Consider the following 21,272-nt stretch of genomic DNA (forward strand, 5'->3'; position numbering starts at 1 on the left):
GAACTTCTTGAAAATATATCTGATCCAGTTCAAGGATTCCAAGAGCAGCAATACTCTTTACCACAAAGATCAATGGAAAGTCAGGTTTGATTGAAGAACAGCAGCAAACCAAAAAGTAACATACATGAATGCAGAGCCATTTTGCCATGTTTAATTAAAAATAGATTTGCTAACGCTGCTTAAACCAGCCTAAGGTTGTTAGCTGGTCTTCCAGCCTGGCCAAGCTGGTAAGGCTGCTCTGTTTTGATGCTTTTAGATGGTTTTTGGGCACGCTAGGAGACCAGCTAGACCAGCTGAACACTAGCTTATCAAGGCCAGGAAATTAGCTAAACCATTTTAAACCATTTTAAAAGTTTGTAGAGGTCAATAAGAAGTTATAATTCTACTGGTCCTCTGAAGAAACTCTCTTGGAACGTACCTTTAGAACAATTTTATTGTCTGAGGTAGGTGTCCTTCCAACCCAGAGTGCAAATTTGCAGGGATCTCCTTCCACGTGTTCAGTTACTCCCAGTCCTGAGGTCTAGACAGAGAAATCAGAGCTCAAACATGGTAAAAGTATATTATGAAGTATCACTACCAACAATAACCAGTTTAAATAAGTAATAAGCAAAAATAATAAAAATTAAAAGCTAAACATAATTTATTTCATTACCATGAGCTTGCTCTTGTAGAGGTACTTGCTCCTGCCAATGGAGTCTTTGACATCCTTGCTGAAAATGAGGGACATCTCAAAGAGAAAGAGATGCCGCTCACGGCCCTTACGGATGAGTGTCTTTGGATCCCAAACCTGGAATGACTCCTGAAGAATCAGCTCACCCTGAGACTCGATGTTCTCATCAAAACCTAAAAGAATTGGAAGAGAGGGACAGACAGAGAAAAGCATAGACAGACTAAGCATCAAAACATGGTTTCAAATAAAGATTTGGCTTTAATACTGCAGATACTGTTGGCTTTTGCATGACAAATTACTTGTGATGTTCCTCATTTGTAAGTCACTTTAGATAAATGTGTCAGCAAAATAATTTAATGTGCATGTTTGTGACTCACCCTCCAGCATGCTGAGGTGCATAGCATCATTAGCTCTCTTTGGCACGCTGAGCATGACCTCCAGACCATCTTTAATCTCACCTTTACCCTCCTCACAACACGTCAACAGTTCCTACGAACATAACAATTAAACTTTTAGACTAAATAATAATAATAATCAAAGGCATTGAATTTTTTGGTTTAGGTCTGGGCTTGGTCATGGGTCTGTGCTCAGTAAGTGTCAGGCCTGTGCTACATTTGTGTAAGGTATGTTTGGGTTTGTGATGCGTGCTCAGTTTGTGTCTAGTCTGTGCTGGGTTTGGATACGGCCTGTGTTTTGTCTGTGATGGGCTTGTGATAGGCCGGTACTCAGTTTGTTTCTGGTTTTGTGGATCCAGTTTGAGCAAGCTCTGTGTTAAGTATGTGCTTGTATTTTTGTCTGGTCATTGCTTAGTTTGTGTTAGATCTGTGCTTTTTCTTTGCTGTGTTTGTTTTTGGTCTGTGCTGGGTTTGTGTAGGGTCTGTGCTGGGTGAGTGTCTAGTTTGTGCTGGGTTTGTATTGAGCCTGTGCTGGGATTCGGTCTGTGCCATATTTGTTTTAGGTCTGTGTTCACTTTGTGTCTAGTCTTTGCTGGGATTGGGTAAGGTCTGTGCTGGGTTTGTGATTGGTCTGTGGTAGGTTTGTGTTTAGTCTGTGATAGGTCTGTGCTGTGATGTGTTGGACTGTGCTGGCTTTGTGTTGGGTCTGTGCTGGCTTTGTGTTTGATCTGAGCTAGGCCTGTGTTGGGTCTGTGCTGGCTTTATGTTTGGTCTGTGCTGTGCTGGGCTTGTGTTTGGTCTGTGCAGGGCTTGTGCTGGGTCTATGCTGGGCTTGAGTTGGGTCTGTGCTGGGCTTGTGTTTGGTCTGTGCTGGGATTGTGTTGGGTCTGAGCTGGGTTTGTGATTGGTCTATGACGGGTTTGAGTTTAGTTTGTGCTGGGTTTTATGTTGGGTCTGTGCTGGGTTTTACATTGGGTCTGTGATGGGTTTTACACTGGCTCTGTGATGGGTCGACATGTAGTCTGTAATGGGTCTGTGATGGGTTTTACGTTGGTTCTGTGATGGGTCTATATGTAGTCTGTATGTAGTCTGGGTCTGTGCTGGATTTTGTTGGGTCTGTGCTGAGTTTGTTTGATGTATGGCAGAACACAGACCTTCAGCAGCAATTGGTACTTGGTGATCCTCTGAACTGGTTTAATAAGGTATGAAGAGATGGAGTTGGCCAGCCTGTGCCTCTGTTGAATTTCCTATACAAACACACAATTCCTCTAATATAAACAACAAACATCTTCCACACAAAGCAATTTTGATAAAGCAGAGGTCAATGCTACAGTCATTCATACAGTGATTGCCTGGCAACAATTTAACACAGATTCACACAGCAACAGTGAGGCATCGTTAGTCCCCCACGCACTCCTAGACACAGGAAATGCCCTCTTTCTGAGCCCTCCACCTACCAGTTGAAAAACATTATCTGATCAGCAGACCACAAGAACCACCCCCCCCACCCCCCAACACACACTCACGCACGCACGCACACACACGCAGATTTTACCACATTTATATATATATATATATATATATATATATATATATATATATATATACACACACACACACACACACACACACACACACACAAACACAAATATTCATACACACACCCACATTCCCTTTTAAATAGACACAAAAGGGTTACATAATCACTGTATATATAAATCACTGAACTTCCTTGATTCAAGAGTACAAGAGGGGTACTTAAACAGTATCTTGTCTTTGTGAACTTGCTTGTATGTGAAGAATTTAATAATTAGTTCACTCAATACTCACATCAAAATAGGCCCCTGCATGTTCCACAATTAGCTGAGTGGAGTCAGGCTTGTTCTTACAGTAATTCACATACATCTGAAACTTATCCGCCTGAAAAAACAACATATCAAATCATTCAAACATACAAAATATACAAAACATTTTTTAACATTATGAACATGAAGATGTTTTAATTTAAAAAAATTATAATATTTGGTGCAGATATACTCTGCTGTATAGCTGTTCAGAAACTATGAGTCCAAAGCAAGATACTGTTTCAAAAGTTACTTGATTATTGAGAGGTCTGTGAACCAAAACAATTTATGTAATTTTCAAACATTATCAACCATTAACCTCGAATGAAAAAAAAGCTATTATTTGACATGTTATTTAGTAGTAAGTCTATTGTATAGTGATGGTATCAGATGGTAATGCCATGGTACTCCAATATATAACATGGTACTGAATGATTATCATAGTCATGTACCATGATTTTACATGATACTCCAAGAATACTATGGTACTACCATGGTACATGTCCAAAAATACATATATAAGGGATTCTAGAAATAAATTCAATTTTGCTTGATACTTCATAAATTACACAATCTTAACAAACTTGTGTGAGCAATATAAAAACATTATATTCCTTAAACATCTATCCTTATTTCTCTCCATGTTTTAACAGTTACAGATATGTGTTCTAATGATCTGGTTTCATGTTGTCATAACTACTAATTACTATCAAGACTACTAACTAGTCTTGATAAGATTACCCAGTACACTGAAACACTCACCCATGTGACGAAACAGTGACCCACATCCTCTGGAAGCTGCTCATATTTCTCCAACTCTTTGAGGAAAATGCTAGAAAAAAGGAAGAGAGAGATAAGGACAGAGATAAGGAAATGATAAATGGAAAGAAACACATGGGGGTTAGATCAGAATTCTTTTGAATAATTCATGATCTCAACTCAGAGGTACAGTGCATAGTTAGGGAACACTGACTTGTGATGGAACTCGTATAGGTCTTGCATATTGCCGAAGATGATGTGCTCCCTGTTGACAATCCCTGGAGGAATCTCCTCCACGCCACTGGTCATCTCCCAAAGGTATGTCTGAAACACACACACACACACACACACACGCACACTATTTAAGACAATATGTAATAGCATTTACTATTTGGGTAGGGGTGAAATATGTCAATGATATTATTAGTTAATTATTATATTATTGGTTATTTTCCCTGTCTGTGCAGTCTTAGTTACATAATTCCAGAAAAAAATTTTTTTTGCTCTTGAATGTGCACTGATAAACTGTGCACAAGAAGACCAGTGAGATTTATTAAGAAAATAAATACATTTTTAATATTACTAAAATACAACATAATGTACAGTAAGAGTGAGAAGCTCCAGTATTTCCAAAAGAGAATAATGCTAATAACATGTACAATCCAGAGTATATGGATTTTTTAATAGATTTGGAACATGTAAACCACTTTTTTGTTTGTTTTTTTGTTTGTTTGCAAAGGCAAAAAAGAAAAAAGAAAATAAAGCCTTAAATAAAATATGGACCTTAATCAGACAATGATATGCATGTAAACGTGGTCAGTGTTTAACACTCAATCTCACTCAAACAGCAGCTATTCCCAGATAAACAGGATTGTTCTAGTACTGTACTGCTGTGAACTCTACATTTATAGCACAGGGCTTTTCTTGATCTGTCTAAAGTGGACACTGGTGTACCACACCCTCTCAATGAACACTCGGTCCATACGAAGCAGACCTTGAAAACAACACTTACATCCATACACTCCCGCAGGTCTCTCACATATGCCTTCTCAGTCTGAATGAGCTCTGCCATTATAAACCTAAAAGAGAACAGGGGAATCCACCAGGCAACTATTGTCAACATTTGTTTGAAAGCAATCTTTCACACAAAGACTTTGGGAGTGGTTTCGATCTGTTATAAAACCCTCAAAATGAAAATATTGAGTTGTTATTTTGATATGCACACTCAAAAATCTAAAAATCCTGTAAATAAGATACATTTACTGATGCACATTTATCTTAATATCTTAAGCTAAATTGCTTAAGATATTAAGACTTGTTTTCAGAGAATATATCTTGAATTAGGTAATTTTTCCCACCCATTGACAAATTGTAAAAAATGATTTGCTTGAAATCTAGTGTCATCACTTCCCCTTAAGCACTGCCTGTTGTTTGTTGGTGATCATATAATGAGGCCTGTAGGACATACTCTTTTCTGCGGGCTGATTTGCGCTTCTCCTCGTTGAGTTCATGGTTAACATCTCTCAGTTTGACCTCAGCACCATGAGCACTGGCTGGAATGATGTCCAACTGCAGATCTTTACTCTGAAACCACATAGAAACATTTCAAACACACATCTATTTTTTTTTTTCATAAGTTGACCCTTTGCTAAGCTTCACCCCCTTTCTACAACATACTCATTGTGAATGGTACTGTGAACTCTTTGGTTAATATTGGAACTACTATGACTTAAATACGTAAAATAACGAATGCTAAGTCGTAACATCAATTTGCCTTGTAGCAAATATACTGTAGGTGTCCTAACTGATGTTATACATGTTCATTTTATATTATGGCAGACGGCAACAGCTGGTAAGGCCAGTACTGTTTTTAAGGCGGGGCTCAGCAAAGGGTCAATTGACTTGTCATTGCAACTCTTACAGCATAGTAGAAGACAATGCTCATAAAGAACTCAAGCCATCACACAGATCATGTCAACACTAGCATCACATCTATTCACACACACACACACATACACACACACACAGTCCTCTCACCGCTTTGTTGGAGTCTGTGGACAGGCCAAGCGCTTTCTCCAGACAGGAACGGTATTTGTCCATACGGAGGGAAAAGTCACGGTAGCGTTTGTCCACCGAGGCGACCCATTTCTGAATCTCGCTCGCATGGGCGTGGCCCTTCTCACAAAAACCATCGGCCAGCTGAATCAACAACTTTACCCGCTCTTTAGTTTGCTGGAGAGAGAGAGAGTCAGAGACCTGAGCTGATTCCACACTGACACAGATCAGAGTGTATACATCATCTGGAGTACTATTGTGCTCTACCGTGAGGGCCTGTGACTTGATAAACCATTGAGAGGCATGTGGTCATTGAAAACCACAACTGCAAAGTACTTTGAATTATCTTAGCTGTAGAATTAAAGTGATGGTTCATCCAAAAATGACATTTATGCCATCATTTACTCACCCTCATGTTGTTCCAAACCTGTATTGGATGAGCCATTGTAAAACAGCCATATATGCACACGTGACTGCAATGCACCAAGCTGTACAAACAAACATGCTGCACACACACCTTGGCTGTGATCTGGAATTCCTCATGTTCCTTGAGCAGTTCCTGTGTGTGGTGTATAGTGGAGCCTGTGGAGGTGTGTGTGGACAAATAAAACTCTCCTGTGTCGTGGATCCACTCCAGAGCCTGCAGAAGAAGTCAAAAAGATGTTTAGAAGATTAAAGCTGTTTATGTGTGTGCATTTCTCAGAGTGTATTTTTCTTAATTTGCGTGAGCAAAAGTTCAAAAATGTCCTAGCACAACCTCATCAAATCATCTTGTGTGGACGTGCTCACAAATAAATATATGGTTAAATGATGCAAAGGTGTATTTTAGGTTTAGGATTAATTTATACTAATTAGAATGGATCCTTCCCATATTTTCCAGGTTTGAAACACTATTAAACTAGTAAACTATAGCAGGGTAATCTTCTATAGCAAATATTATTTTTGCGATTCAACAGCAAAAAAAAACAAAAAAAAAAAAACACTATTACGTTTCCAAAAACTTTCCAAAAGAAGGAAAAAATATGTCAGGTGACTATAACAAAAAGAATAATGCTATAAATGTTAAATAAATTTAAAAAATGAAAATACAAAAAAATTCTTGATTTATGCTGTAAATGCATCATCGCAATCTGTGAAAAGGGTCCATTAGCTTATATTAAAAACAACAGTTGTTAAAGGGAAGTCTGTGTGTACATGTTACACTCCCATGTCTCCACAAGAGGGAGTGAAGTCTCTAAAAGCACTCAAGGGTATTCTGAAACCCTGTTCCTTTTATATTATTGTAGAAGCCAATGATACCAATACAATACAATAAAATATAATACAATTTTATTTCTATAGAAAATTTAAAAATAACTGCAACTTTTTAGTATGGTCGAATTAATTGAAATAGAAGTGAATCTGTTCCTAATCTCATTGGTGGAGGAAGAAGAATCAAAAACAATACATTCTGTCTTATCACTATTAAGCTGAAGAAACTTTCTCTCCAACCACGATTTAAGGTCTTCCAGGCACTGAATGAGGGAACTGAAAGACTGACTGTCTCCTGGTTTGAGTGGAATGTACAACTGTGTATCATCAGCACAAAGATGATAAGAGATTTTATGCTTGCAGAAAAGGAAACATAAAGGACACATATATGGTAAGAATAAAATAGGCCCGAGGACAGAGCCCTGAGGAACACCACAGCTTAGGGTTGCTGATGAGGAACACAAACTTCCAATGTTGATGCAAAAGGTCCTGTCAGTTAAATAAGATCTGAACCAACTTAAGGCAGTACCGCAAATGCCAACCAGATGAGTACCAGATCAGTGTGTCTCTTACCCACCCTATTCCAGGATAAGTTCCTCAAAAGAAAAACGAATATGACTTTAAAACAGTACTTTGTGGTCAAACAGGACATGGAGTGCTTCCTCGTAATTACAAACCATTTAAAGACAGAGAAAAGAGAGACTCCTTTTTCCATAGATTTCCTGAAACACTATACTGTAATTCTGCAACATGACACAGGTCACAAAACTTTAGAACAGTACATATGAGGAAAACTTTTACTGTTATTTTCTTGGCAGATGCTTATCATCGAAGTAGAGTGTTGTGGCCATTTAATGAAAAATACAAATCACATGCTAGTAAGACCTTTATTTTGGAGTATATGATACATGACAGTTGAACCTCTACTGAGCTTTTAAAGCAGCCACAGAAATCCCTGAATTCTTGATCTCACATGATTCTGTTTTTTAAGATTCCAGAAATAGTTGTTGTGGTCTGAGGCGGCTTAAAAAAGTTTGATTTGGATTTGAATTAGCATGAATCTCTGTCTAAACATTTTTTTTTTTTTTTTTTTTTTAAAGAAATTGGAGAGCTAAACCAACAAAACATTCTTATGGATATCTACGAAGCTTTCTAAATGTTAGTTTTGGCTTTGCTCACAGACTGTTTGATGCATTTTGCACACAAAAATAACAAAAACGTCTCATAATTGCAAGCTTTACTTTGTTTGGCTAGCTTTGATACATTTCTAGAATCAGGGAGCACAGGCTTTTATCTGTCCTACAGGAAAAAAAGTTGTGTTTAGGAGGTACAAGTTTGCTCCAATGAATGCTTCAGTGGAAGAACTGAACACTGCATTTGTCAAAGTTTGTGAGGTTAGTGGCAATTAATTAAAATACTAGAGAGTGAACTAGATAACAATGAGGAGAAATGTATATTCAGCTTTGTTCAGAGTTACTGATCGTTACTCTCCACCCTCTCTACTCTGGGCATCACAGGAACTGTGCTTGACTGGTTTATTTCCTATCTCTCAGGTAGGTCCTTCAAGGTAGCCTGGAGAGGTGAGGTGTCCAAGTCACATCAGCTACTTACTGGGGTACCTCAGGGCTCAGTGCTTGGGCCACTTCTCTTCTCTATATACACAACAACACTGGGACCCATCATTCAGGCACATGGTTTATCTTACCACTGCTATGCCGATGACACACAGCTCTACTTGTCCTTCCAGCCCAACCACACCACAGTGACTGCTCGAACCTCTGCCTGTTTGGCAGACATCTCGGCCTGGATGAAGGAACGTATCAAATTCAAGGCTCTGATGCTGGCATACAGAACAGTCACTGGGTCTGCTCCAGCATACCTAAAATCATCTCTGCAGAGCTACGTTCCCACCAGAAGCCTGCGGTCGGCTAAGGAACGGCGCCTTGTTGAACCAACACAAAGAGGCACCAAAACACTTTCCCGGACTTTCGGTTTCACTGTATCCTGTTGGTGGAATGACCTTCCCAACTTCATCCGTGAAGCTGACTCACTCTCTGTCTTCAAAAAACATCTTTTCCACAAGCACTTATACAGTCACAAAAAAAAAAAATAAAATAAATAAAATTCTTGCTGCACTTGAATCTGTCTTGAATACTACTATTCTGATGCTAGTGAAACTTTGTAATACAACACTTTTCGTACCACTGTCTCCTTAAGATGAATTGCTTATGTATTCCTCTTTTGTAAGTCGCTTTGGATAAAAGCATCTGCCAAATGAATAAATGTAAATGTACTGTATATCTGTGAAATTATCAGTACTTATTACATTTGTCAGATGGAAATTCCAGTCTACATACATTTATATAAAAAAAAAAATAATAAAAAAAAGGTTTTGCCTTTACAACCATTTGCTATACCATTATGTGAATGAATTTCCACTTTGTGGGACTTTCTGCTGTACCGGCTTTGCACTGGTTCAGACTGCTGGCTAAAACTTGTTTGTACCGACAGGTCAGTTGTACTGACCTGTTTGGCGCTGCGTTCAAACACCACGTATTGCTGACACTGATCCAGCCTCCTCTTCCTCATAGTCCAGAAGTGCAGAACCCGATTCTCCCTCTGCAGCAGTTCATTCAGGATATCTGCAAAGCGCAGAGACTGAGAATCAGATCCACCAAACACAGAACATACCTGAACGCTGGAGTAACATGAACCATATTCTAAATAAAAAATTATACAGTCTTGGATATTTTATACAATTTCAGCAAAAGGCAACATATAACATTACAACAAAAGTATTAACATATACAACTAACAAATTTAAGCTGGCACAGGACCATGGTAAAGAAACCAGTCCTAAATGTGGCTTAAAGAAATAGTTCAACCAAAAATGAAAATTCTTTCATTATATTATGACCCGTTCCAAACCAAATTATTTTGTTCCAAATCTGTATGCACAATTTTTTTTCCAGTGGAACTTCAGCATTTCAGCCTGTTCCTCACACAAAATTATCGCATGACTTCAGGAGGCTTAGAATTCAGTACCTTTTGTATGATTAATTTTTATAGTGCTTTTATTGCTTTTTTAGAGTTTGACAGTCACTAAATGGAAAAGATGAAGATTCTTAAAAATTCACAATTTGTGATCCATGGGAAAAAATAACAGCATATGGTTTTGGAACGAAAAGAGGGTGAGTAAATGATGACAAAATTGTTGGGTGAACCTTCTCTTTTTAACCATGAAAAGGCTTTTAAAATGAGAATGCAGTCATACTCTTGACTTGTTGTTCAGGGGCTTTGACATGTGCGAGCATTCCCGGCATATTCACACTGTTTCTGTGCAGATACTTGAGGAAGACATCAGCGTTGCGTCTGGCAAGTGTGCATGCCTTCGGAGAAATAAAAAGACTCAATAAGTGTAAATCTGAAATAAAGCACCAAATCTATCACACTATCATAAATAATCCAAGAGCATGTGTGTATGTGCTGTGTACCTTGAGGAAGGCCTCTTTCTGCTCCAGATGTTTACTGATCATAGGCGTCACATGCTCAGACTCTGAGTTTGGTCCCAGTTTATCGGTCCCTCCACACCAGTCCTCCTCTCGCTTGTATTCCTGCTCTAAACTCTCCAAAACACTACACACCTGCGTAACAAACAATAATATGACCAAACACACAGATACCTAGCAGGGTCAGAAATTAACTATGGATCAAGTAATTTTGATCAGGGCATCATGCCATTGAGAGCGACTGTAACACTTGGGACATTTAGGTTTAGCTTGTCCCTGTGATTAATCCCAGCTGTGTCTTGTTACCCTTGTTAAGTCTTGTGTATATAATGCCCACACGCTACCTTTGTCTTTGTCAGTTCTTTTCCTTCATGGATGTTACGGTTTGTTCTGTGGTTTTGAGTTCTTTGTTTATTTCTCTGAGTTTTTTTATTACAAAGCCTGCACATAGATCCTCCTTCTCTCACCTCGTTACTGCAAACGTTACAGTGACACAATTGGCTCAGATATTTAAAATGTTTTAAAATATATTTATATAAAATACATTTACCTGCAGTCTAACATCTGTTTTCATGTATAATATCATTTTATATGCCAATCTAGCCAATCTCTTAGTGCCTCTGAAGACAATGTAGTGATCCTGTAGCTGTTTAAAGCACACTTTTGTTGAATGTGTAGCTAATATGATAATAAAGAAATAAATAACAACCTAAAATCCTCTTTACTTGAAGAAAACCCTGCCGATACCAATAACCTGAAACAACATTCAAATCTACTGTTACAGTTTTGATTTCATTTTAAAAGTAGCTGCCAAAATTGGTTACATTTTGAAATTATTAATTCTACTGAGGTGACATAACTGGACAGCATGTTGTATGTTTTCATATGGTTAGAAATATATGTCTTAAAGTAAAAAAATAAATAAAAGCCTCTGAAAATCAATTCCAGGGGGCAAATATTCCTCAATTTTAAAGGAAGTTAAATAGGAACTTAGTAATGTTTTTAAAATAAAAAATGAAAACACTTTTCAAAAACATTATTTACATTATAAGCCACATTTCCTTTTGAGGATGTCCATATAATGAGGAACCTCCAGTGCTAAAAGAGAATTACATCACAACATCAATGGGTCAGTATAAAGACAGCCGCATTGACCTGCTCTGAGGTCTTGTAAAAGGCCACTGAGGCGTTGACCAGTTTGAGCCGGTCTTCCATCTTCAGCATGAGCTGCTGCCAGTGAGACGCCACCTTCTCTGCGCAGTCACGGATCATTTCCATGTCATAGTGATTGGCCTGAAGCAGAGCCTCTGCCTTCTGCTGCACCTGCAATGCACTCTGATGGGTTTTCTGCAGAGAAAGTGAAAGAGGAAAAAGAGTGATATGAGAGATAAAGTAAAAAAAAAAATTTTTTAAATGGTAAAGCATATTTTAAATGGGTCATTTCATACAATACATTTTTAAATGTATGTGTTGCTACTTATTTCATGCAAATATTTTAGGCAATCATAACATTTACATAGACGTCTTAAAAATTGCAAACCAATGTAACTGTAAATGTCAGAGAGAATTTGGGAAAAGTGAATGTAAATATCATGTCAAATTTAATTACAAAACAATTGTTTTTGGTACTAGAAGCCTTGACTACCATTATAAGTGGACTAAAATTATAAAATTAGATCCCTGTAGCACAGTAGTATGCTAGTACGGTTGTGCATGTGTGTGTGAGTAATTGTTTGGTACCTCAATGGCATGCTGAAATTGCTCATGTTCTCTCTGTAACTGCTCTGCCTCCTGTAGGGAGCTGGCTGTGATGAGACCTGCATTGAGCATTGACTCCCCATTACGGATCCAACCCAGCACCTGAAAGAGACACGCGCAAGGATTTAAAGGGGGCAAATATCTCAGGGCTGTCTATAGTTATCACTATCTAGAGCCATTCTCATATTTAATGAAGGCAGGTTGTAATTTTAAATGTTAAAATATATTGTGTATTAACAACTAAACAAACTAATCCATGGTCATTTTTATTATATTTTAGTTTGTTTTGGAACCATGAAATGCATTTTAGTTTAGTTCGAGTTTTTTCCAATTATGTTAGGTTTTAATTTTTATTTAGGTTAACAAAAATGTTTTTATTAAGTTTTTATTAACAATAATAACACTGGCACACACACTGTCTTGTAAAGGTAAGCAGTTAATTCAAAACCCTGACTGCACACCCACTAAACACCACAAACCCACTAAAAAACCCTGTGTCCACATCAGGAATTAAACCACACTGGCTTCTGGATATCATTCTTTCCTCTAGATCAGTCCAGACAAAATAAATATATAAATACTAAAATAAACAAATAAATGATAGGATGAAATGAGATTAGCAGCTGATGCTCCTATCCTAGTTTCTCCTCCTCATTTCAAGCCCAGTGCTGTAAAACTGCCCTGTTTACCATCAGCTCCCGCATGTTTTCTCAGAACCTAAACCTCACTTAAGTGACTACAGTTTACAATAAGGTCCCATTTACTTACATTAGTTAACAACATTAGTTAACATGAACTAACAATGAACAATACTTTTACAGCATTTATTTATTTTTTCAACAAATATCTTCTTTATTTCTTACATGGGCGTTTGCATACACACTTCATACAGTGGCCCCAAAAAGTATTCAGACACTGCTGTCACAACTGAATGTCATTTTATTAGATATAAAAAATTTAACCAAGTGGCATCCGCAAACAAATGAAGCTAGACCTTTTCTCAGAACTAACTTTTCCGAGACATTTTTGGAATTAAGGTGATTTTATTTTATTTATTTTTTTATTTTATTTTTTGTCATTAGTAATTTTTATTGATTCTAAACTTAAATTAACACAAACAACACATGAAAACACGGAATCAACTTTTATCAAAATGCCCAACTCTGTGCACCACTCATGAAATGAGGGCGCACCCGGCAACTTCCATCCCTTAAGTATCACTTGCCTGCCAATTATCAAGCAGTTAAGGACCCAGTTTTTTATATGTTTTTTTTTTTTAATTTTATTTTTATTAATGCCCGCCCCATCACCCAAAATAAAAAGTCTGGGGCAGAATAAAATTTTAGTGCCCAAGACCTCACAGATAAAACTCTGAACCCCGACCAAAACTCTTGAATCTTAGTACAGGACCAAAAAATATGTCCCCATCCTCCAACTGGCATCGCCAGCAAGTAGGTGTGTCTTTAAGGCCAAGCCTATAAAATCTAGAGGGAGTCCAATAAAAACGATGCATAACCTTAAATTGAATGAGGCGCACTCTTGCATCCCTAGACATAGACTTGACATTTTTAAAAATTCTACCACATTCTCCATCTTCCAGTACTAAATTCAAGTCTCTCTCCCGTAACTTCTTAAGAGATGTTAAAACCCCATCCCCTAGACTCTGAAATTAGCCAGGAATAGTACGCTGAAGCTTCATGACCTTTTCTAAAAGCACCATCTCAAGAGTGTCTGCCACTTTAGGGGGCTATGTACTATACCCAAAGGTGGTACAGAGTAGATGGTGCAGCTGTAAGTACCTGACGAATTGAGATCTGGGAATCCCAAACCACTGTATAATATTTTCAAAGGAACTCAACGCTCCATTTTCATACAGGTCACCCAGCGTAGCAACTCCCTTCTCCATCCATTCTGTCCAGCAGAAAGGGGACTTGTTAATGCACAATTTAGTGTTTAAACAAATAATTGTGGCAACGTTCAGGTAATTGTCTGAACTTGAACACGCGGGAAACTTTTGTCCACACTAAATGCATGTGCGAGATAACGGGATGTGTCTTTACTTCTCTGGGCAGCTTGGTAGAAAGACTTTGCAATGGCAAGATAGGGGCAAGGACCTCCTGTTCAATGAATAGCCAGGGAGGAGCTCTCTCAGGTGGAAGCGACCAATGCGCCAAATGTCTGAGACCAAAAGCATAAAAGTAAAACAAAATCTTGGGGAGACCTAGTCCACCTTTGTCAAATGGCCTGTGTAACTTGTTAAAATGCATCCGAGGATGTTTACCATTCCAGATAAAGGATTTAGCTATACTATCATATTGTTTAAAATAAAAGAGGGGAACTTCAATGGGGAGAGACTGTAGTAGGTCGTTGAATTTTGTAATACAATTCATTTTAATAACATTAACCTTCCCAATCATAGATAAATCTTATGAAGCCCACCTGCTCACATCACTCGAAAACCTTTATATTAAGGGGTCAAAATTAACTCTAACTATATCACACAAATTTGCTGGGAATAAAATGCCCAATACTTAATGCTCTGTTTACATTTATGCATTTGGCAGACAGTTTTATCCAAAGTGACTTACAGTGCACTTATTACAGGGATAATCCCCCTGGAGCAACCTGGAGTTAAGTGCCTTGCTCAAGGACACAATGGTGGTGACTGTGGGGATCAAACCAACAACCTTTTGCTTACTAGTTCAGTGCTTTAGTCCACTACGCCACTGGAACGCACCCAACTGGAAAGTTGTTACTGGGCAGTATACTGTCAGAGCCAAAGCTTCGGATTTAGACAAATTAACTCTGTATCCCGAAAATTTAGAGAAGGCATTAATAATTCTGTGGAGGCAAGGCATAGATCTAGAAGGGTCGGAGACAAATAATAAAATATCATCTGCATAAAGCAAAAGCTTATGCGCCACACCTCCCGCCACCACCCCTCTGATTATTCAGAGCTCATTTTATCCGTAACATGATGTTTTTAGTTTTCACCGTCATTGTGATTTGTATGTTAAATGATCAGGTCCACACGTGTTGCACGTTCTCCTGAGCACGATAGGAACCATTGGACTGCGGAGAATTTAAAAATAAAAGTCATCAATGTTTCTTTTTTTTTCCTCCCCTTTTCTCCAAAATTTGGAAAGTCCAATTCTCAATGCGCTCTATGTCCTCGTGGTGGCGTAGTGACTCGCCTCAATCCAGGTGACAGAGGACGAATCTCAGTTGCCTCTGCATCTGAGACATCAATCTGCGCATCTTATCACGTGGCTTGTTGAGCGCGTTACTGCGGAGATCTAGCATGTGTGGAGGCTTCACGCTATTCTCCGCAGCGTCCACACACAACTCACCACGCACCTCACCGAGAGCGAGAACCACATTATAGCGACCACGAGGAGGTTAACCTAATGTGACTCTACCCACCGGGCCAATTGGTTGCTTAGGAAGCCTGACTGGAGTCACTCAGCACACCCTGGATTCGAACTTGCAACTCCAGGTGTGGTAGTCAGCGTCTTTACACGTGTACTATTGTTAGTTCATAATACATTAATCAGTGTTCACATATTTAACTTTTAATGTTGAAGTCTGTTGATAGAAATTATGTATGTGTAATAAAATGAAATAATAATGTAGAAATGAACATTAACCAAGATTAATAAATGCTGTTGAAGTACTGTTCAGTGTTAGTTCTTGTTAACTATTGCATAAATTTAGTGAACTTAAACAACGTTATTTTAAAGTGTTACCAAAACAGCTACCGTTATGTACTTACTACTAAAATAGCCTTTGACACAAACTAGCTATGTCTCTTTTTTCTCTAGTTAGTAAGTTTAAAGTTATTTAGATTTATAATTTTCTAAAGACAGGTTGCATATATTGTAATAGCTGTTCTGAGCAAGTATACATTTATACACATCTTTTGAATATTTGCATATTATGAGATTAATTAGTATTGTTTGCTGGAAAAAAGACACCACCTATTGTAATATAACCTAAGTTATAAGATAATGTGATATCAAATATACTATATGTACCAAGGCATCAGAGGTGTTTCTGAGGTGTTTTTTAACCATAGTTTAGCCCACATTTACAACCCATGAGTCACTGCTCAGGTACAGACAGAGAAGGAAATTCCACCTCTAAAATAAGATATCTATATAATCAATTAATTAAGCATGACACATATTAAACTTGATGGTGAAAGTGTCTGGTTGTATTAGGGTTTGAAAGAGTGGCCGGTTCAGTGCAACTGTGGTAGTTGCACTACAGTCTCCACAGCGAGACATCAACAACACCTTAGTGCTGCGCTTTGATGACTTACAAGCTTTTTCTGTTGGCTGGTTGGCTAAATGTTGGTTTAACGTCTTTTTCAAGGGCACAATGGCAGTGGAGCAGACCTGAAGTGGAATTTAAACCTGTAATTTAAGTCAATGAACGTATGTGCATGTGCGTCTAAGGCTTGAACACTACACAAGTATGTGAACACAAACACTTCTAGCTATTCATTCTTGATTGTGTGCATTGTTGTGTTCTGAAATGTGTCAGATCTCAATTTATAACAAAACACAAGTATGCATAGACAGATAGACAGATCGATAGATAGATAGATAGATAGATAGATGGATAGGGTATAGGTGTACATTTTACCTGTTTGACCTCGGCCTGTAGGTGGCGCAGCTGTACGCATTGCTCCAGGTGTCGTCTGTGCTGCTCTGCAGCTGCATCCAGCTCATGCTGTTTCTCATGCAGGAAATCCAGCAGGTCCTGCACCCGCGTCGCCATGTCAACATCACGATCACACAACAACTCCACACCTGGAGACGAAAGGACAGACATGTACAGTAGAGACAGGTGTAACACAAGGGTGTGAATAATCTCCACCTAAATAAATAAATCTAGCTTTTGTCATAATGGATTTTGTTTGCTCATTCAAAAACCTGTCAAGAACATATTTGGGACATATTTCACCCCTAAAACAAAATAAGAAATTATACTTAACATACAGAAAATAATGCCAAGTTTAGGACATTACTGTTTTTGTCACATTGTGACATTACTTTCATGACAATTGATTACAATTTCCCACACATTTCTCATTACCATAATGATAAAAAATTATAAAATATTATTTAAATTGTAAAATATTTACACATTTTATTACAGTATTACAGAAAAGAAAATCTCATGGGAATAATTACTGAAAATAATGAGAATTATAAACAAACTCAGACAAACTCAGTAGTAGTACAATTTCTTTTCTTTTTCTTTAGATGTGGGGGTGATATATGATGCAGACAGACACGTTCTTGACAGACTTTGTGAGCTTTACCTATAAATATCTATCCTCTGATATGCAAAAATATGCTTAAGACCATCACCACATTTGCAAAAAAGCTTGACTTTAGAGGAATGCTGTGAGCACTTAGAGATCAGGGAATGGAATATCAACTAAATAAAACAAAAAAATCTTCACATGTGAAAGACAGGATATGTTGGTCATTGGAAAGCAAAAAGCTTCAAAGTAGCTATGATTTTTGGTGTAAATTCTGTACATAGATCAACAGGGCAAAACAATGACCTGATTACAGAACACAGGAAATTAGGCAGGCCAAAATCAACAGCACTTCGAGAAGGATTTATTTTTACTCTATATTAATTTAATGATGGAATTGCACAAAGAAACAGGTGAATTGTTCCCCCAGAAAATGACCAAACCACAGACACGCAACACTCATAGTCACACTGAACATAATGACGGAGGCTAACAGGTGATTATGAAACTGCATTCACCTTTAACTTCTGTAATGTGATGCATTTTATTCAGAATATATTCAGAAAGAAATAATAAATGAAATAATATTAGGATTTGATCGCCATTGTGTTATATTTGGATTGTTGGGTGTTATTTTTGTTACACTGGCAGCGCCTGCTATCTCTCCTGAACGCCGCCAGAGATTGCCATCTCCAGAGTACTAACTCTTCCTTCACAAACTACATTTCCCATAACCTTCCGCTCAGATTGATTACTCACCCACCTGTTTCACATTATCTCTGTCTATTTAAGTTCCCTGTTTACATATTCAGTGCGAAGTCTTGTTCTGCCTAGTCTGCAATTCTGAGCGTTATTTACCATTACTGTTTTCCCTATGTTTTGACTCCTGCTTGTTCATCATATTTCCCAGCCTGCTTGTGTGTGTTTTTGGACCTATTGCCTGTTTACTGGATTACCCCTCTGTCTCTTGGTTTGCCTTTCTTGGACTGTCTTCCTGTGTACCGAACCCTTGCCTGCTTTTTGTTTACTCTCTGATTTGCTACTTTGTTGTACTGTTTATACTTTTATTATATAATTATGGATCTTAACATTACTGCCCCAGCATCTTCACTACAGTTTTGTTGGTTAATATAATTTTTTCCCACCCACACAGCCTTGATTACATCGGCAGAAAAGAAGAGTTGTTTTAGTGACTAAGAAGTTATTACATTTTCATGAAACATTATGAAAAAACAAACCTTTTTGTCTTAAGAATAAAATGCACTGATGAATCATGTGGAATAAGAACAGGGACATTTATGAAGAAAGTAAATTGGGGCAAATTTGACTTTAATAAGATTAAAGCAACAAAACCAAACCAAAAGCACTGAGCTAAATCAACATTACAAAACATAAATAATCTATTCACAACCAGCTGAAACAGAAGGGTCTTAGCATTCTTACATACACACGCATGCCATCGCGCTCTCTCTCTCTCTCTCTCTCTCTCTCACACACACACACACACACACAAACAAACTCACATTTGACACCTGTAGCCCATAGTTGCATTGGGCAAAAGTTTTGTGTGTGCTCTAGCTTTGCATTTGTATATGTGCCTTCAAAGATGCCCAGTAGTGAAATGAGGATTCGTTTTGCTCTCTGCAGGCTGTGTGTGCTGTCAGATGTCAAATCTCATGTGTGTTTGTGTGTGTGTCTCAGTAATTTTGCTAGTGAGTCTATAGGATTTCAGTGCCGGGATGGGGGTAGAGTAGGGGAGGCTGCCGGGTGTCTGCTCGGGCCTGCTGTGTTTGGCTTTAAAGTTTAGCTTTTAGCTTTAGTAAGGTTGGCTTACTAAAGCATCGCACAAACACACTCTATTCGTCGACGACTCATGCCCAGATGTCAAATGCACATCAGCTCACAAAAAATGCATTCGTACACACACATAAAGATGGCATAAACATTATGGACCAGGACCCTTAACAGATCTGAGAGTGTGTGAATGTGCACACATTGTAACCTGTACTTCAGTGATGTACTATAAGAGGCCTTTTGTATGAAAGTGTGTGTGCACACTTAAAAATAAGCCGTTCACAGTAAAAAAAAATCATGATATTACTGTGGTAACATGTCCAAATATAAAAAAACAAAACAACAACAAAATAAAAACATAGTATTACTGTGACACCATGTACAAAAACAAACTTGATATTATCATGGTGCCATGTCCAAAATAAAAACATGGTATTAATGTGGTACCATATCAAATAAATAAATAAATAACATGGTATTACCGTTGTCTCCAAAAATATACATGGTATTACGGTGGTACAATGTTAAAAACAAAAAACAAAACAAAATTATATTACTGTGGTCCCATGTAAAAAAAAAAAAAAAAAAAACACACACACAAAAACAAAACATGATGTTACTGTGGTCCCATGTCCAAAAACACAGTATTATTGTGGTTCTATGTCAACAAAAAAAAAAAAGAAAAAAAAAAGAAAAGGATATTACTGTTGTACCATTTCCACAAAAAAAAAACAACAACAACATGATAATACCATTGTACAATGTTCAAAAGCCATAATATTACTATGATACCATGTAAAAAATAAATAAAATAAATTATATAACTGAGGCTCTATGTCTGAAAAACCTTGATATTACCATGGAAATGTTGGGCCTCATGTACTCAAATAGGAGACAAAGGCAGGCCTACATACAGTCATAAAGCCTGACTGCGGTCTGTAGGAACACTAGAAGCCTGATAACACAAACGGCGCCAGAATCAAACAAAGGGAGTCCAAAACAGACTAAAGATCCCATCAGACCTTGCTCACTTTACACCTAAGTGTAAAATTCTGAAGGATCGAACTCTCAACTCCTATTGGATGAAACGCATGACAGAATGACCTCAATCATGACATGATCGAGAATATAAAAACCTCGGAGGTCCTTCTAAGCTTTGCTTCCAGCGACAGTATGTGCCTCGTCTAGATGCAGCCCTGCTGCTCCCAGGTGTAGCCTCGCTGCCCAAGGAAATAACGTAAGTACCTGAACTTTGGCCATACAAACTCCATCTCGCTGGATGAGCCGAGATTTCTCCGTGTTCCACCGAGCACGCTAACGGATCTGAAGGAGACCGGTGAGCAATCCGTGTCTTCACTCTTTTGTCTGCAGAAGTTAAGAAAGAAGATTTCTCTTCCCTCCTCAACCAAGTCAACTTCGCTGATATCTCTGCCAACCCGCCGAAAATCAGCCGCTGTACCGCCTGCCGACAGAATGAGGAAATGTCCTCCCATCATCACCCGAGCTTCGAGGAACCGAGTCGGAGTCAAACGATGGACGAACACACATTCTACCCGTGTCCTCACATGACTCAAGTAAGAGGTTTACGTATGGGCAGAGATAGTTTATTATAGTGTGTTACTCTTGTGTATCAATGTTATAGCTTGTACAGTTTATGGACCGCTGAGTCCACTCATTGCTGCTAATAATACTCAAGGTATTATTGTAACTTACTGTTACCACGAATGAGATTTGCAGTGTTGCTGTCCAAACACGTTGGACTGTTTTGTACATTTCCACCATCAAGGGTGAGACCGGCACACTGAGTTTATCCATTAAAGAACCAACGACTGCAGCAGACAGATTACAAGCCGTTCACCACATCTCTGAGTGATAAAATAACGGTTGCCTTCTCTCCCACGATCGTTAAAACCGGCTTTGGTGCCGTCACACTGTACTCTCTCTCTCTTACTAACCGCACACACA

The 21,272-nt window shown here is 38.2% G+C and overlaps 1 protein-coding gene across 5 annotated transcripts in view; it reads right to left on the reverse strand.

Moving 5' to 3' along the window:
• The window catches only part of triob (trio Rho guanine nucleotide exchange factor b), a 237,687-nt gene that overhangs the window by 49,461 nt on the left and 166,954 nt on the right, over window positions 1-21,272 (reverse strand). For all 5 annotated transcript variants that reach the window (XM_051720104.1, XM_051720103.1, XM_051720101.1 and 2 more), the window contains exons 16-32: window positions 16,889-17,055; window positions 12,224-12,343; window positions 11,639-11,830; window positions 10,469-10,618; window positions 10,249-10,363; window positions 9,501-9,616; window positions 6,241-6,363; window positions 5,706-5,900; window positions 5,137-5,252; window positions 4,681-4,747; window positions 3,883-3,992; window positions 3,672-3,741; window positions 2,896-2,985; window positions 2,220-2,312; window positions 1,048-1,159; window positions 653-843; window positions 419-520 (exon numbers count right to left, since the gene is read on the reverse strand). In XM_051720104.1, the coding sequence (XP_051576064.1) occupies window positions 419-520; window positions 653-843; window positions 1,048-1,159; window positions 2,220-2,312; window positions 2,896-2,985; window positions 3,672-3,741; window positions 3,883-3,992; window positions 4,681-4,747; window positions 5,137-5,252; window positions 5,706-5,900; window positions 6,241-6,363; window positions 9,501-9,616; window positions 10,249-10,363; window positions 10,469-10,618; window positions 11,639-11,830; window positions 12,224-12,343; window positions 16,889-17,055 (2,129 nt within the window). The remainder of the gene's footprint in view (window positions 1-418; window positions 521-652; window positions 844-1,047; window positions 1,160-2,219; window positions 2,313-2,895; window positions 2,986-3,671; window positions 3,742-3,882; window positions 3,993-4,680; window positions 4,748-5,136; window positions 5,253-5,705; window positions 5,901-6,240; window positions 6,364-9,500; window positions 9,617-10,248; window positions 10,364-10,468; window positions 10,619-11,638; window positions 11,831-12,223; window positions 12,344-16,888; window positions 17,056-21,272) is intronic.

This window comes from Myxocyprinus asiaticus, chromosome 16 (genome assembly GCF_019703515.2).
Source record: "Myxocyprinus asiaticus isolate MX2 ecotype Aquarium Trade chromosome 16, UBuf_Myxa_2, whole genome shotgun sequence".
Lineage (NCBI taxonomy): Eukaryota > Metazoa > Chordata > Actinopteri > Cypriniformes > Catostomidae > Myxocyprinus > Myxocyprinus asiaticus.